The sequence below is a fragment of the Odocoileus virginianus genome, chromosome 28 (assembly GCF_023699985.2).
Source record: "Odocoileus virginianus isolate 20LAN1187 ecotype Illinois chromosome 28, Ovbor_1.2, whole genome shotgun sequence".
In the NCBI taxonomy this organism is placed as follows: domain Eukaryota; kingdom Metazoa; phylum Chordata; class Mammalia; order Artiodactyla; family Cervidae; genus Odocoileus; species Odocoileus virginianus.
The window spans coordinates 39,387,263-39,404,604 of NC_069701.1; the positions used below are offsets into that span (position 1 = coordinate 39,387,263).

General features: G+C 51.6%; 1 protein-coding gene across 4 annotated transcripts in view; it reads right to left on the bottom strand.

The window, feature by feature from the left end:
* Window positions 1-17,342, bottom strand: part of CHKA (choline kinase alpha) — a 59,479-nt gene that overhangs the window by 3,015 nt on the left and 39,122 nt on the right. For 3 of the 4 annotated variants that reach the window (XM_070457749.1, XM_070457748.1, XM_070457750.1), the window contains 8 exons: window positions 12,134-12,247; window positions 10,684-10,817; window positions 10,226-10,330; window positions 9,360-9,418; window positions 8,140-8,227; window positions 7,621-7,729; window positions 4,822-4,928; window positions 3,455-3,536 (listed from right to left, as the gene is read on the bottom strand). In XM_070457749.1, the coding sequence (XP_070313850.1) occupies window positions 3,455-3,536; window positions 4,822-4,928; window positions 7,621-7,729; window positions 8,140-8,227; window positions 9,360-9,418; window positions 10,226-10,330; window positions 10,684-10,817; window positions 12,134-12,247 (798 nt within the window). Of the gene's footprint in view, window positions 1-3,454; window positions 3,537-4,821; window positions 4,929-5,408; window positions 5,582-7,620; window positions 7,730-8,139; window positions 8,228-9,359; window positions 9,419-10,225; window positions 10,331-10,683; window positions 10,818-12,133; window positions 12,248-17,342 lie in introns of those variants that run through there. The other variant, XR_011484421.1, reaches the window with a different exon arrangement.

The following is a 17,342-nucleotide window of genomic DNA, read 5'->3' on the forward strand; positions in this document are numbered from 1 at the left end:
TGAGCATTTTAAGTCTTCTAAATCCATACATGTGGTTATTTCTCTATTTATAATTGTCAGTGTACAGATCATGCATGTTATTTTAAGTATTTCACATTTTTTATGCCAAACTATTAAATTTTTTTTTTTTACAAATTGTTTCCAGCACATCGGAATGCAGCTGGTTTTTGTATATTGACCTTGTGTCCTATGACCTTGATAAACTCAGTGATTTAAACAGCTTTTCTATTGACTCTTTTCTATTTTTCCATGTACACAATCATGTCACCTATAAAATAAAGGCAGTTTTCTTTTCTCACCTTCCTGTACTGGCGAGAACTCAGCACACACACCCTGGCCGTGCTCTCCACTTGGGGCACGTGTGGGAGGAACATCGCGTCCTTTACTGTTAATGGTCACGGCCCACTGTGGGCCCCCATAGAGCCCTTTACCTGGCTGAGGAAGTTCTCCGTTGCTAGTTTGCTGAGACTTTCTGCTGTGAACAGGTGTTCCAAATGACTGAATTCTGTCAAACACTTTTCCTGTGTTCACTGAGGTGACTGTATGATTCTTCTCCTCTCTTCTGTTAACATGGTGAATTACACTAACGGGTTTTTCAAATGTCTTGAATGCAGTCTTGCATTTCAGTGATAAATGCCACTTGGTCATACAATAATTATCCTTTTATACATATTGGATTTACTTTTGCCAGTATTTTGGTAAAGGCTTTTGGGTGATGTCCATGAAGGGCACTGATGTGTAGTCTTCTTGAAATGTCTAGTTTTGGTGTCAGGGTCATGCTAGTCTCGTCAAATGAGCTGAGAAATGATCCCTCCCCCTTTATTTTCTAAAAGCTTCTGTTAGACTGTTATTTCTTCCTTAAATGTTTGATAATATTCACCAGGACCTGAAGTTTAGTCTACATGTTTTTGATTATCAGTTCAATTTAATAAATACATGGCCATTTATGATGTCAGTTTTGGCCATTTTTATCTTCCAAGAAATTGGCACGTTTCAAGCAAGTCATCAGATCTGCAGACAGAGTTGTTTCTCATTCTTGTACTTTAACATCTACCGACTTTATGAGGATGGCCTCTCTCTGTACCTGGTTTTGGTAATGTCTGCCTTCTCCTTTCTTGCTCAGTATAGCCAGATATTTTAAAATACTTTTGTGGTATCATTGATTTTTTTTCTCTATTTTTAATATTTTATATTTCAATGATTTCTGCTCTTACCTTTATTCTACTTCTATATACTCTGGCTTTAATTGGTTTTTCACTTTCTAGCTTCTCAAGGTAGAAGCTTATGTTACTAGTTTGAGAACTTTCTTCTTACCCAGAACAAACGTTTAAGCTACAAAACCAAAAGATTTCAAACACTGTTTTAACTGCATCCCACAAATTCTAGGATGTTGTGTTTCCACTCTTGTTCAGTCGCTAAGCCATGTCCTTTAAAACCCCATGGACTGCAGCACGCCAGGCTTCTCCGTCCTCCACCATCTCCCAGAGTTTGCTCAGATTCATGTCCATTGAGTTGGTGACGCTCTCCAACCAGCTCATCCTCTGCTGCCTCCTCCTTTTGTTTTCAGTCTTTTCCTGAATCGGGGTCTTTCCCAACGAGTCTGTTCTTCACAGCAGGTGGCCAAGTATGGGAGTTTCAGCTGCAGCATCAGCCCTTCCAGTGAACATTCAGGACCAATTTCCTTTAGGATGGACTGGTTGGATCTCCTTCCTGTCCAAGGGACTCTCAACACTCTTCTCCAACACCACAGTTCAAAAGAATCAATTCCTTGGTGCTCAGCTTTCTTTATGGTCCAACATGCATGTCTGTACACGACTACTGGAAAAACTATAGCTTTGACTATATGGACCTTTGTCAGCAATGTGATGTCTCTGCTTTTTAAGACACTGTCGAGGTTTGTCAAAGCTTTCCTTCCAAGGAGCAAGTGTCTTCTTTAATTTCATGGCTACAATCACCATCCACAGAGATTTTGGAGCCCAAGAAAACAAAATCTATCGCTGCTTCCACTTTTTCCTCTTCTAAAAAAATGGTGTTTCCATTATAACTCAATTAAAATGTTTTCTAATTGTCCTTTTAATTTCTCCTTTGACCTAGGGTTTATTTAGAAGTATACAGTTAATTTCCAAAAAGAATTTTCCAGATATTTTTGTGGTGATTGGTGATTTCCAATTAAATTGCACTGTGGTCAGAGAACTTACTCTGCAGCAAATGTGAGGGCTCACAGCCCAGCCCGTGGCCTATCCTGATGAAGGCTCCCCATTCTCTGAAAAGGAAGTGTGTCCCGCAGCCACTGGGGCTCCGCACATGTTCGTCAGGTCGAGCTGGCTGGGGTGCTGTTCAGACGTCAGACATCCCTGCGGCAGGGCTCCTGGCTCCACCTGCTATCGCCAGGGGAGCAGCCTACCAGGTGAAGGAGCCCCTCTGTTCTTTCAGCTTTGTCAGTTTCTGCTCTATGACTTTCGTTCTGGCCATGCTGTGAGCCACGTGAGATTCCAGTTCCCTGACCAGGGACTGAAACCATGTCCCCTGTGGTGGAAGCACGGAGTCCTAACCACCGACCACCAGGAAAGCTCCTGCCCTGTGTCTCCTGAAGAAGACAGGGGCACACACACTCAGGACCTCTGTGTCCCACGGGTGAAATGACACCTGTTCTAGGATGCAACCCCTTTCTCTGTCTTCAGTGGTCCTGTTCTGAAGTCCACTCGGTCTTACAGTAACATCTGGTCATGACTCCAAATCCACTTTAAAAAACCTGAATGTTCTCTTGTTTACGAGTGTCTGTGTGTTGCCAAAGCTTCTGCCCATCAGCAGAAACCATCCTCACGGTGGACTGAGGACAAAAGGAACTGGCCATTTCCCACCACAAGTGCCAAAGCCAGGTGCCGCTGCACTCGGGAGCACTCCTGCCCAGGACACCCCCACCACTCACTACGGAGCGGAGTCAAATGCAGGGTCTGTGCCAAGCACAGTTCTCAGGATAGAATAAAAAGACAGCCTAGTATGCTACAAAACTTGCTGCAAAAAGAGGTCTAATTCATTCAGCTTCCAGTTCTTAGGCCGGGCACTGCAGGCCGGAGGATGGGGTGGGAAGAGATGAATAAACTAAGGCGTGGGAGGCACAGGCCCCTCCCCGTCAGGGGGACTGAGGTCGGGGATGGGTCTTGAGGGGCCGGATTTCTACATCCAACATCCGAATCACAGGACCTGAAGCAGGGAGGTGGGGACTGCGGGCCCGGGAAGGGAGGGCAGCTCCAGAGGCAGACTCCGCACCCGCAACAGGGGCTTCTATTATGCGGCCGGGGGAGCCCGCAGTCCCGGTGTTGGTCACCTGGCACAGGTACATGGAGGGGAACGGATGACCCTCTGGAAGGAAGAGCCATGTACTGCCAGGTGCTCGTGTACAAGGATGCATTTCCCCTGGGAGTAGAAGAGAAAAACCACCTGCAACACATACCATGTACCCAAATTCAATGGAGGAAATCTTGGCCTGAACGATGGACCAGAGTCCCCAGAAGAAATGGGATGCAAGGGCAAACCTGTAATGACAGAAGCAGGACGTGCAGTGAGACAGGGCCCAGGACGTCACCCCCTGCCCGGCGGGGTGCTCTGACTCGGCAGGGTGCAGGGGACGACATGCCCCAGCAAGGGTGGCGGGAGCCCTCGGCCAGCCGTCCCCGCCCCCAGCCGGCGGCCCTGCAGGGGTGAAGCCCTGACAGCCCGTCCCATGTCGGGCACATGGGCCAACACTCACAGGACCCACACGGGGGCCCTGGTGGCCGTGCTGGTGAAACAGGGCTCACACGAGGAATGAAACCCTCTGCACGTAGGTGGGCACCAGTGGCCCCCAGCGCACACCAGCGATAGGCGGACAGCCCGGACCCGGGGAACCTGCTGCCGGTCCCGTCCCTCCTGCCCCGGAGGTGGACTGGGGGGAGGTGTGGCCAGGTCCCACCTCTAGGCTGTGCCATGCCTCTCGCCACCGCGAACCCATACTCCCCTCCAACAATGAAGATGAGCTCTCACTCGGGAATGAGCGCTTTGGGGCTTCTGCTGCTCTTGCCCCTGACCCACTGGATCCCTGGCACCACCATTCTGTCTGGGCCTCTCCTCCATAACCCGCTTCCTATTTCCATCTGTTCAGGAGCCAGAGAGGGAAGCTCTCTGCTGCAGGAGGAGCTGAGGGGCCACCGCGGTGGCCACAGCTCAGACAGAGGAGTTTGGACACTTCTGAGGCCTGCGAGGAGGGGGCTCTGTGCCAAGGGAGGGAGGTCACAGGGACTCCAGCCATCCCTGGTACCACGGAATCTCACGGGAGAGCCCAGAGGCTAGGGGTAACTCGGGCTTCTCCACTAAAGAGATGAGAGAGGGTGAAAACACCGTGCTCTAGACTTCTGTGGAATCTGGGGGTTTCTCAGCCTTGCTTCAAGAGCTGCCCAGGACACAGACGTTCGGTTATTTCCTCGTATTACCTGATGGAGCCCCCACTCCAGGAGCATGAGTGACGGGAGGGCACGGGCCCTGGGGGCAGGGGCTGGGCAGCGGGGTCTGTGGTGGGGATGACGGCTCGGAACGCCACCCCACGCACTGACCCTGTGCACAGACCCCTCTCCTAACTTGCCGTGTGCTGAGAGCTGAAGGATCCTAACACACTCAGCCACGTGGGCCAGAACCAAATGGTCTGGTGTTTTTTTTGGGCAAACTACAAGACTCATAGATGTAGGGTTATGAGGAAGCTCCTAAAATACTCTTATTTGCAAGGAAGCATCCCAAGTTCGCACCTTGAAGGAAGCTATTGTGACAGATCAACAAAGGAAAAGTTACCTATTGACTTCAAGCAGCATTTCTTCTTCTATAACAGACTTTTCTTCATTGCTGAGGTTTTCAAATTCATTTTGGAATGCAGCCAAGTAATTGGAAATAAAATGGAGCTTTAAAAAAAGTAATGACATTAGGATCAATGATGGTTAAAAATAGATGATGTCAAAGTTGTCACTCAGTGGACATCTCGCGTGACTCTTCCAGATGTCAGAGAAGCCCACACGCTCCTCTGCCCAGGGGCAGGGATCCAGGGAGCTCACCCACCCCGTTGGGGTGCCGGGGTGACAGAGAAGAAAGGACTCTCCAGGCTGTACTGTCGCCGAGACCACTACTACTTCTGCAGAGGGTTGTTTAGGTAGAGTCGCTCTTCTCCTCTTACCCACACTCCTGTCTCCCACTGTCTGCCCACAAAGCGAGGCCAGCCAACAGCACACCCCCCAGCCTGGATGGCACTCCACGTGGCATGGGCTTGAGGCGCCAGGGCACCCTGACCTTCACCAGTAAATACTCCCTCAGGGCAGGAGCTGGCCCGGGCGCTGAGAAGGGGCCTTTTTCCACCTCTCAGATGCCTTGACTATCTACACACTCACGTCCGTGCACTAGCAGCGTCTGATTCCAGTCCAGAGGAGACACGGTTTACCCTGATGTTCTACCAGGTGGCACCATGGGTCTGCGTGTGAATTCGGATTTCTCAGAGTCCCTGTGCTTCACTATTTCATACTGTATCAAAAGGTGACAGAACATGGCCAACCACTGCAGTTTGCTTTTGTGAAGAAGAAAACAGCCATCAGTCTTTCTTCCAGGTAGGAACCCCTGCTAACTGGTTACCCGGCTAGAAGTAACCAGTACCTCTCCCTCCCCAACCTGCCTCTCTTTCATCCTCCTGCTCTGAAATCAGCTTCCCACACTCTGCCCTTCCTCCATCGGAAAGCATCCTTCACGTTCTACCCCTGTTCCAGGCTGGGGGCCGTGGATTCTGCAGTGAACTTGGTACAAGACACCTATTAAACTCTGTGTGCCAGGCACCAAGCTGAGCATCGTTTCCGCACAGTAACTCACTCCCAAGACACAGTAAGTTCCACAAGATGAGGAAACTGAAGCATGGAAACAGCAGGTCAAAACCAGCAGTGGCAGACCTGGGATTCAAATCCAGGCCTATTAGTTTTTAAAGCCCATGCTGGAACCACCACCCTAGATGGTTGATTTCTGGGAGACTCTAAATGCTGAAGGTAGCAAATGAAGATAGAAAATTTGAAGAGACGGAAACCCTAACAAAGTGGTAATTAGTGGCTCTCCCTCCCAAAAAAGTTCTAGGCCCAGATGGTTTTATGGGCAAAGTCTACCAAACTTTCAAACAGCACCATCTTATGAAAATTTGCTCCAAAAAATAAAAAGGGACACTCAATTATGTAAACTAGCATAATTTTTTATTCCAAAAGTAGGTATGAATAATTTTTTAAATCAACACTGAAGTCCTGTTTCACATACATAAAAACCGCGAAAATAAGAAACTGCCTAACTGGATCCAACCGAGCATCACAAAATAACATAACTCACTCAAATAATTTATTTTAGGAATTCCAGTATCGTTTAACATTTTAAAACACCTCAATGCACTCAAGAGAGAAAAGCATGAGATGACCTCCGGAGATGGTGACAGGGTAGGTGGCCAAGCCGGACACAGCATGTGATTGTTAAAACCTCTCAGAAAACAGAAACGGCACTTCCGTGCCTTTCCACCACTGTGCAGTGAGGATGGCCACACAGCTCTGCCTCCACTAGAATGCAATCCTTCTTCTTACTGACAATCTCCCCTTACTGGTTTCAGAGCTCCCTCTCTGGAGACAGCTGCCCAGTGTCACAGCAGGAACCTGAAGCCTGCTATGTGCTGCCCTCCATGGGCTCACCAGCCTTCCTGCCCACAGAGCATGGCCCTGAGGTTCCAAACCATCCTGGCCACTTTGGACATAAGCAAGGTCATCAGGTCAGCCTGAAACATGGCCAGAGGGAAGCGGCCCAGCTCTGGCTGCACAGTGTTTCAATGGCTGCCCCTGAGCATGGGCACCTGCTGGAGACAATGCCTGTGCCCAGCTCAGGCGGGCACTCGAGAAGCCTCTCCTGAGTGAGCTACTGCAGCAACTGACCATCTGTGTCCTCGCCCCCAGCCCCTGGGCAACGCTTTGATCAGGCAGGGCTCCTGGGAGAAGGCTGACCTAAAGCAGGGCTGCCCAGCACAGACAGAGCTGAGGCCCTGCAAGGCTGGGAGAGTTGGGGTGGTGTCCCCTCTGCCCAGCCTGCTTGCTTCCACATCGCAACTTACTCATCCTCAACCCAAGGCTTGGGCCATGGCTTACGAATAGAACAGAGAGCTTCCCGGGAGAAGTCCCACAGGACTGACTCCAGTCACTGGACTCCTCTCACTCAGGACAGAAAAGGGGGCTGTGGGTGCTGCAACAGCTGCTGAGTCAGTGCCCCCAAGACCACCTTTGTCTGTGCAGAGTGAAACACAGAGGAAAGTCAGTGACCCCCAAAAGGCCAGAGGGCAGGGCAGAAAAAACCGGAAGGAGTTATCAAGGAGACTGTGGTCCTCTCTGACTGGCTACAGGCCACCTCTGGCAAAGGACTTTAAAAGGCTGGACTCCAGTACTGTTTGTATCTCAACACAACATTTTAAAGCAAAAGGACCTGTTTAACCAAAACAAGCATCTTTAGAAGTGAAGCTGCAGTCAACTCTAACTGGGTAAACCGACATATGTATGAGTCACTCACTTCTCAGCAAGTGTGCATGCATGAGGCGCCTACCTGTTGCTTCCTGGTAGGGTACTTCAGGATGTTTGCTCTGAAAAAAGGATACTTTTCATAATTATAATCATACATCCATTCACAGAAATGATTCCCAACGTCGAATCCCCTGAAAAATAGTGACAGGCAGAGAATGAGGCAGCAGGCCTGCCACGAGCCCTCCCCGGACCGCAGGGCCCCGAGAACACGACTGCGTCAGCGACAGGCCCGCCAACTGGGCAGCCCCAGTGACCACAGCGCCCAGGCCCATCGTCCGGAGCAACTGCTCGGGAGCCCCTCTGCGGTCAGCGCTCTGAGGAGCCAATGTCAGGCCAAGCTCTGGACTCTCAGGAGCCCGGGGCTGCTCCTCACTAGCTCGACTGAGAACAGGCTAAGTGCCCATCTCATCCACTGGGACAGAAAGTGCCAGCCCCCAGCGAGGAAACTCGCAGCTCAGGGTGGTACCGTGACCCAAGATCTCCTTCAACTGTTTCATACACGTATTAAAATGCTCACAGAAATAAAAACATTTGACATTACCTATAGTTGTAACTGCTGTATTCAAAATCGATGAGCATGAGTTTCTGTTTTTCGGAATTCTCCCTGCCATCCAGCAGTAAGATGTTACCTGCAGAAGGGTTTGGATGACATGACGTTTACTCTGGGCATGTTCCGTCACCGAAGATGCAGGTCCTCCAAGAGCTGGGCCAAGAGTGGTTCTGATCCGCTCAAGGCATCCTACACACGAGGCTGCCTTCCCACACCCTGCCCAATCTGACTTGTCCAGCAGTCATCAGTTAATTAGTAAAAGGTATTCTGGCTCAAACTGACATCTCATTGATGACAAGTCTTCACCAGGGGATGTTCTCAAAATTAAAAACAACCTGAAGAGCCTGGAAAGGGCCCAAGGGTGGACCTCAGCCAGCTCTTCTGGGAAGATCAGGATGAGGACAGCACGGCAGAGCCAGGTGCCACGGCAGTGTCGGAGAGGGAAGCCCGCCAGATGGGGCCTCGGAGGAAACTGTTTCGGTTTGAAATGACACTGAGTGAAGTTTGATTACAGTCAGCAGTACCTGGCATTGCAATTTTTAAAAAAATTTTAATAGCTTTTAAAACAAATTTATTTCTTTGACTATATTATGTCTTAGCTGCAGCATGCAGGATCTGGCTCTCTGACCAGGGACTGAGCCCGGGCCCCCTGCATCGGGAGTGTGGAGCCTTAGCCACTGGATCATCAGATAAGTTCCTGCAGTTTTTCAAAGAGGAGAAACCCAAGGTCATTAGAAGCACCTGAACCAGCGCTGAGAGAGCAGGGGCTCTAGCCAGTGCAGTACACGCAAGGTGCAGAGGCCTGGGCCCCCGGGCTGGTTGAGGAGGCCACCTTGCTCTTTAATGCTTCTTCACATCAACAAGGTCACATGTTGACCAAAAGGAGTTAAACACTACACAAATATGTAGCTTTGTCGATCCCAGATCTCGGTTTAGTGGATCCTCTCAGAAGTTTTTCTTACGGAAATAGGATGATCTTACATATTTTTCTAAAACTTGCTCTTTCTGCTCCCGGAGGTTTTTCTGTTGGTCTGTATAGAACTCAACCTCATTATTTTAATAGTCGCACAATACACATGCACGGCTGGGCCATAAATCCATGTATCTCACCACCCCCTCAGGGGCCCCTGGCGGTTATCACACACACTGGAGCGAACCTTCTAAGCAGACACACAGGGCCCAGGTTCTGCACCACGGGCAGCGTTTCTTACCTTCCTGACAGTCGTTGTGACAGAACACGACGGGAGATGGAGTGGATTCAAGCAATGACCTGGGAGAGGAAGGTTCTGCTGTTACTTCTCAGACCTGCAGCTCCCTCCCCTGGCAGGGCCTCTGAGCACATGCTCCCTGCCCGGGGGTGGGGGGCCTCCTCCTCAGAGCCCTCTGACCACGGAGCCCAAGCAGAGCCCTGTGTTGGGTCTGTTTGGGCCTCTGGTTTCCTTCATAGCGCTCATCACAACCTGACACTATTTTATTTACTTGTCTCCTCTCTCTCCTAACAAAAGAGACGCTCCCTGCAGGATGTCTTGGTCATAATAGCTCGGAGCCATTCCTGATGTCGGTACAGCAGATGCTCAAACTTGTGAGAAATGAAAGATGGAAATACTGACACTCAGCTATGGGTGAGAGTCTAGAACCCTGCACGCCCCACAGCCTAGGGATACCCCTATAGTCTCTACTCAGAAACCTGTGTCAAGCTTCCTGTTCCGTGCCCTCCCAAGCTTGGGCTCAACTGTATCCCTCGTCTGCTGACACCCTCCGGCCTGTCCCAAGGGTTCTTGCTTTTTGTTTTTGTTTCAGAAAAAACCTACTGCCCTAGTCACTGACCGGGCCTGGAATTCTGGCATTTTACCTCCTCCGTGAAACCTTCATGAATGATCAGAGGAAGGTGACGCCGCTCATGTAAAATTGAGACGGCAGAATTAACCTGTTTAAACTCACCCCACCAACCCCATGTAAGACACCAGGCCTGAGACGATGCTTGCAGTGTTGCCTGGCAGCAGACGCAGTGACTCAGAGCGTTGCCCTGTCTGGGCAGATGCGCTCACCAAGGCAGGACATGGAAGCAAACACTCACCTCAGGTTTTCCAGCTCCAAAGGCAGGTTGTAGCTGAGGAACCTGTGCAGCTGCTTCACTTTGGACTCCCCCGTAAATCTAATTCTCAGCACTTGATTCAGGTATCTTGGAAGAGAGGGAAGCAAAGGATCAGGGCTCAGTTCACCGTGACCTCGGCTCGGGGCTCCCACTCAAGAGACCATGCAGGATCTGCAGGGTCCCCGACCCCAGAGTCTAGGAAGTTGATTTTCTGGCCACCCAGCCTGTTCAGGAGCATTTCTGCAAACACTCTTTCATGGCTCAGGAACTGATTTTTACACGCTAGAATGATTTATTCATGAGACCATAAGTGCCAGCAGACAGCCTGTGTGCCGGGGGACTGAGAAAGGCCTCTGACCCTCAGGGCAAACAAGAACCGCTCCGGAGACTCGAGGAGCCCTGGGGAAAGCCACGGGAGAGCCGAGCGCCCGACCACTTACTTTTCCATTGTTCCAAAGAGCCATTTTGGTTCCTTATTGAATGGCATTTTCATACCATGAAATCTGGCCATTTTCTCAGCTATTTCTGCAGAAATATCTGGCAAACTTAATTCTTCAGTTTCTAATCGCCGGCTCTGAAATAAAAGAGGAGTGAAAAGATGGCATTTATCCAGGTAAACTTGACATGTGGGGTCACATGACCCTAGACCTAGAGTCTCTTTGGGGGCATCTCAGCCTTGTCCAGGGAACAATTCCTCCTGAAAGGGCACCGTGCCCACAGATAGCACTGCTCAGGGAGGGGCAGGCCACCTGCAAAGGTCCACTTCTTGGAGAGAACGTCCTTCCCACGTACAGTCGTAGCACCCCAGGCCTGCCTTCCAGTGGCCCCACCCCATGCTGAAGGGGGCCTCTTCCCCGGGTGCAACACGCTGGGCGCGTCTCCAACAGTTTACGACGGGATTGCATCCAGCTCTGCCCCTCCGCCTGCACAGCTGGCCCGCGAGGCGCGACGCTCAAGGCAGCTGCTGACTGGAAGCGTTTCCCGCTCCTGCCCTCGGGCAGCCTGGCACCCAGCAGCTCTGGGTGGGGACCGTGCCCACGACCCTGACCGGCAGACGTTAAGGTGACACTGACGACGGGCCAGCACAGGGAGAACAGGCGCGTGGCCCTGACTCTCGGAACCGGGATCGGAGCCAGGCCTGGCCACGTGAAGGAGCCGACAGGCACATGGGGGCAGGGGAGGCTCTACAGTAAAGCAGGCAGCTGGAGACAAGGAGGGGAACAGCAGTGGCCCCGCCCCTGCAGGGCAAAGACACGTGTCAGTGTGGCCAGGACCACCTCCTGCAGTGGTTCTATGACCAGGGCCAGCGAGATGAGACCTGGGTGACCGGGCTTGGTTCCAAGGCAAGCAGCTTTAGAGGGTGATGCAGTGCCAGGTTCCATGAACAGCTGTACCTGGAGATACCAGGATCGGTCCCAGATCACCACAGTCACAGTGATGCCACAACAAAGCAAGTCACATTGATGTTTTCATCTCCCAGCATGTACAAAAGCTATGCTTACGCTATACTACAGTGCATTAAGTGGCTATAACATTATGTCGAAGAGTCCCATAGCGACTTAATTAAAAAATATCTTATTGCTCAAAAATGCTAACCATTGTCTGACAGTACAGGGCCACCACAAACCTTCAATTCGTAAAATACGCAGTATCTGCAGAGCTCAGTTAAACAAGGTCTGGCTGTGTGTTTTGATTTGGATGAATGTATCTTTGCAGGAAAGACAGAGGTTTTGATGCAAATTCAATAGAAATCCTGCTTTTGTTTCCTTCTGTGGTAACACAGGCCACACTATTTCGGATCACGGTGCCCGGGCTCCTGCGGTGATGACATAGACTGCGCCTTCTCTGTGGGCCTCCCCCAGCCCCGACCAGTGCCCCCGCACTCCTTACCGGGATGAACTGCTCCAGGCGGCCTTGGGGGAAAATGCCGAAGAGCTTCGGCCCCAGCGACCTCTCGGCGAGAATGGCAAACATGACGCTCTCCAGGACCATGGCCTCGGCACCCTGAAACACACGGTGGCATGCAGATGGTTACCGGGTCAGCCACACGCCAGAAGCCCTTCCACCTGAGCCGTCCATCTACTCCCACAGCGACTCTGTGACTGGGTGCTGTGACTACCACTGTTGTTATTAATACGACACTTGTTGTCATCATCACCCCTACTTTAAATATGAAGAAACAGACTGGTGAACTGCAGGATCCATGCTGGCAAGGGCTTCCCAGATGGCTCAGTGGTAAAGAACCCCCCTTGCCAGTGTAGGAGACAAAAGAGATGCAGGTTCAATCCCTGGGTTGGGAAGACCCTCTGGAGTAAGACATGGTAACCCACTCCAGTATTCTTGCCTGGAGAATTCCATGGACTAAGCAGCCTGGTGGGCTATAGTCCAAGGGGTCATAAAGAGTCAGACACATCTGAATGACTAACACTAGGATGCTGGTAAGCATCACACTCTATTGATGAGAGTCAAAATTCTAGTTGAATTTAGGTCACTGGTTCCAAAAATAGAACAGTATCAATAGTTTACCACTTCAATTTAGTCTCACCCTTGGCATCTCATCAAAGGCCGCTCAGTTCACCCGTCCTGGTGAAGGTTAATTTGCTTTTCGGTTGATAGCACCCAGTGAGAGTAAATAGGCAAAGGGCCCTCCGCCCAGGAAACTATGTCTGGGATTACTGGTTCAGACCTGCTCTGCACTGGAGCATAAAGCAACCAAGGTTTCTGTTTTCTGCTTTTACTCCCAATCCTGTCATTTAATGTTAGTTTGAAAATGAAAGAACACACCAAGTCACAGACGCTGCTACATTCTGCCATTAGTCCTAATAACTAAGTGGGATCTAGAGTCATTCTGCCTTCAAAATCCATCTTTTGTTCTCAATTCAAATCCATTCCTTAGTCCTCTTCCCTTCAGCAGCAAATCATAGCTTAAGTTTCCAGCTGTTGGGGCGGACAGGTGGGAAGGAGCCCTACACCCAGCTCTCCGAAGGAGCTGCTGCAGGTGGAGCTTCTAGGTTGACGTGCCAGGAGGGCGGCAGGTGTGGTCTGGGAACACTCAGGGGTGGCCTTGTCACCCCTTGTTCAGAAAGGGGCTGCGTGGACAGGATCTCAGAGGACTACTGCTCACATAGAACACAGCTTTAAAATACACTCATTTTACCAAAGCAGATGGAGAGACTTCACAGGACAAACTCACCAGGCAGAGACATGATTCTGAGGCTGGCGATAAAAAAACAAAAAGGACAAACTGCTTTCAAAGGATATGGGACACAAATTAAGGTAAAAGGTGACCCAGTCACTTTTATATTTGGGGGACTGGGTAATCCATCCACCACCTCGTGTAATCCCCACGACTGTCTGACCATCACCACCTTGTGAGTTACGATATCACCACCTTGCCAAGTCTAACCATCACCACCTTGAGAGGCCCCATCCCACTAACCTGCAGTTCTGTACATATGACTGCAACGAACCAAACTGCATCCTCCCCAAATTCCTAGGTTCGTTCACACCCTCACCCCTAGTGAGATGCTATCTGGAGATGCCTTTGGGAGGTGCTGAGTTTAGATGAGGCTGAGTTTAGATTAGTTTTAGAGGGCGGAGCCCTAATGCATCAGCATCCTTGTTAAGAGGGGACTCCAGAGAGCGTGTACCCTCTCCCAGGCCCTCTCTCTCTCTCTCCCTGCCGCGTGAGGGCACAGGCAGAAGACGGCATCTGCAAGCCAGGAAAGGACCATCACCAGAACCCAGCTGAGTGCTGGCACCCTGACCCTGCCCGCCAACCTCCGGAACCATGAACAGTAAACCTGGGGTTTTTCCTGGCAGTCCAAGCAGATGAAGACACCACCATCCAGACACAGCATCGATCTGTCAGGTTCACGGATTTGAGGAGGATTTCTACCAGACAGGTTCTACTCCTTAAACCCTTACAGAATGACAACAAATTCCTAACAGCTCTACTGAACTGGCAGAATGTTTTCTCTCTGTCATCTGACCTCACAGCAAACCTCGGCAGGAGGTATGGTCAGCGTGGGCCTGTTCACCTCAAGTCCAGCCTCAGAGACACCCTGCAAGCGAAATGGAGGCTCGCATCGTGGAAAGGGGGTGCTGGGATCAGGCCCGGAGAAGGCCATCCACAGGCAGTGGCTCCTGGCAGCCCCCTGCCCTCTGTACAACCTCCCACTTCAAAGATCCAACCCCCTCCCAACTGTTTCCAAGAGCAGGACCAGGGTATCCTCTGTCCTAGGTAGCCAGAATTCTGTGAGAATTAAAGTTAGGTTTTTCAACTTTTTTTGTGTAGAGTAACTAAGCTGGAGGGCACTGGAGACACGTGCACCCAATCAGAAATGGCCCTTTTTGTCTGAAATATCTAGATCTAGACACGGATTTAGCCCACGCCATGACTTCAGGAAGTTCAGCGCTTTGCTCGTGGCACCCAGTCCGTGCAGAGAGCGGGAGCTGCCTTCACCCTTGTCGCCGGTGCTCCTGCCCCAGGCTGAGCCCACACCGTCAGCACCCTCCTGAGCAGAGGCAACCAGCGCCAGGACGGCAGAGGAGAGTGAAGAGACTTTGGAGTGTCCCAGTTCTCCTTGGCATTGCTCTGCACACTGTGAACAAGAAATACCTCTGCTTTCTTGTGATGTCATAGGTCAGCATTTATTCACAGCCAGGAGAAGCAGAGGGAAGAGTTTGGAGAGGGAGAAAATGAAAGAACACACCAAGTCCCGGAACCACAGCAGGTAACCTCGGGTCTCCAAACCTTCAAGGAAAGCACACCCAGGGAAACATGGGTGTGAGGGCCGTGACCCGATCCGCTGCCGATCACCTGGGCTGGACTCTGACTGTCCACCCACAGCTGGTCCTGCTTTCTCAGGAGAGAAGGCAATACCTCCACTGGAAACGATTCACGCTGGCTTCAGAAATACACATTTATATACTCCAGCCCCACGGAAACAAGAACTGGACATACGTGGCCACTGCCTGGACGGCGCCTGCCTTCCAGGGACAGAAGCAGCCACAAGTGAGCAGGGCCATCGGCAGACTGGGGCACACGCAGGGAAGGAGCAGAGGGCATCCTGACGGAGTGTGAGGGCGGTGGCCACCCTCAAGGAGAGATGCGGACCCCGGGAGGGGCCGATGTGCGGAGCAGAGGAACCCAGGAGGAAGAGGACGGAACCAGTCCGGAGGAGCCCCTGGGGCTGCCCAGGGGTCTGGGCCAGATAGCCCTTGGCGTCCAGAGAGCATTACATGAACTGGCCCAAGAGGAGGAAGCAGCATGGAGCCTGAGGACGCCCCACGTTTGCAGCAACGCTTTCATACTGTACATGGCAAGCCAGTGTGCGCACGCGCACACACACGTACACACACGCTTGAAACAAACCATACATGCTCACAGCTGGGCAACGCTAACATTTCCTACTCTAGTTCACTTAAGGAAGCAACCGAAGGCTGACATCTGATGCCCCAGTGGAGGTTTACAGCCCACCCCATGAAAGCGGACGGAGATGGGGCGGTGGGGGAGGGGAGACGCCTGCTGTCAGGACGGGGCAGCGGTGTTTGACGGTGAACAGGGGGCAGAGGAAAGTGGCCACTGGATCTGGCCACATGAGTCGCTGGCAGCAAAACCGAGAGTGGTTCCGGAAGCCACAGGGACAGGGCTCAGAATGCAGCTGGGACAGAGGAGCAGAAGGGGCGGCAGGGGCCCCAGGGGGCGGGGGACATGTGAGACTGTCTTTCCACTTTGTCCATGACCCTCCTGAGAAGATAACAACAGTGCTTCCCTGGTGGCGGGGGGCAGGGGGGAGTCTGAAGAGGAAAGAAGGTGGGACACACCGCCACTGCAGGCCAGGGAAGTGAGCCAACCAGGCTCGCAGGCCCCCAAGCAGAAATGGAGTCGGCCTCCTGCACGTTTGAGGGAGAGGAGAAAAAGGCCAGCCATTCAAAGAGGCTCAAAGACCAACCACCTTCCCTGTTCTGACCACCGACTGCCCACCTTCTGACCCAAGGGGATCATAAACAAACAGCACCAACTACTGCTGTCTGCTGGGCCCTGGGTGAAAATCTGTCCAGGAAGCTCCGTGGGGTCAGGCCTCCCGGACCTGGTAGGATAAAGCTCACCTAACTTGGATCAGGAGAGAAAGTGATCACCAAAGGACTGTGTCAGCGAGAGGCCGACACGATCAGATGAGCAGTTCAAAAATATGGCTCTGGTGATGACGAAGGGAATGGTCTGTGGGCAACAAGAGTGGAAGCGGGAGCCCTGAGGGGAGCTGGGGCAGCTTGGACTAGCCAGGTTCACAGCCTGGGTGGAGAGAAACTTACAGATCCAAGGTCTGGTTCAAAGGAAAACAACCAAGAGTTGTGAGTGGGACATGGGGTGAGGGGAGAAGAGTGACGAGGTGACTTCCTGCTTCTGGCCTGCCCAGAAAGGATGGACTGAAAGAGAATGTGGGTTCAGTTTTGGACCTGGTGAGACACCCTGGGAGACAGGGAGCAGCTGGGGTTAGTTCCACTGGCTGGAAGAGCTGCAGATCCCTGGCCTCCAGGAGAAACGAAGGACCAGCTTTGGACCAGGTGGTCTGGAAGAGTGGGGAGGGATAGGGCGTCGGGCCTGGGGATTTCGAGTACTTAAGACAAGAGGAGAGGGACTTCCCTAGTGGTCCAGTGGCTAAGACCCTACATTCCCCATGCAGAGGGCCCAGGTTTGATCCCTGGTCACATGTCACAACTAAAGATCCTGTGTGCCACAAGTAAGACCCGGTGCAGCCAAAGAAATAAATAAATACTGAGTGGGGGAAAAAAGACAATAGGAGAACGAGCCCAGAAAGAAAGCAAGGAAGGGATGGAGTAAAGGGAGGGCCTTCGTTTGGTGCCCGAGTCCTGGCCCCTTGGCTGCTAAGAAGTCAAGGTGAAACAAGAACTGAAAATACATTTCGGTTCAGTGTCACAGAGAGCCTAGTGACCCAACAGTTTCAATCCCAGTATAGACAGAGGTCTGGACGCAAAGGCCCAGGAGATTGAAGATAGAACATCAGCTACATCCCCCCCGACAGCGGCTCAGTCAGGGTCTCCCCTGAGAGCATACAGTCCAGACCCTCCAGTC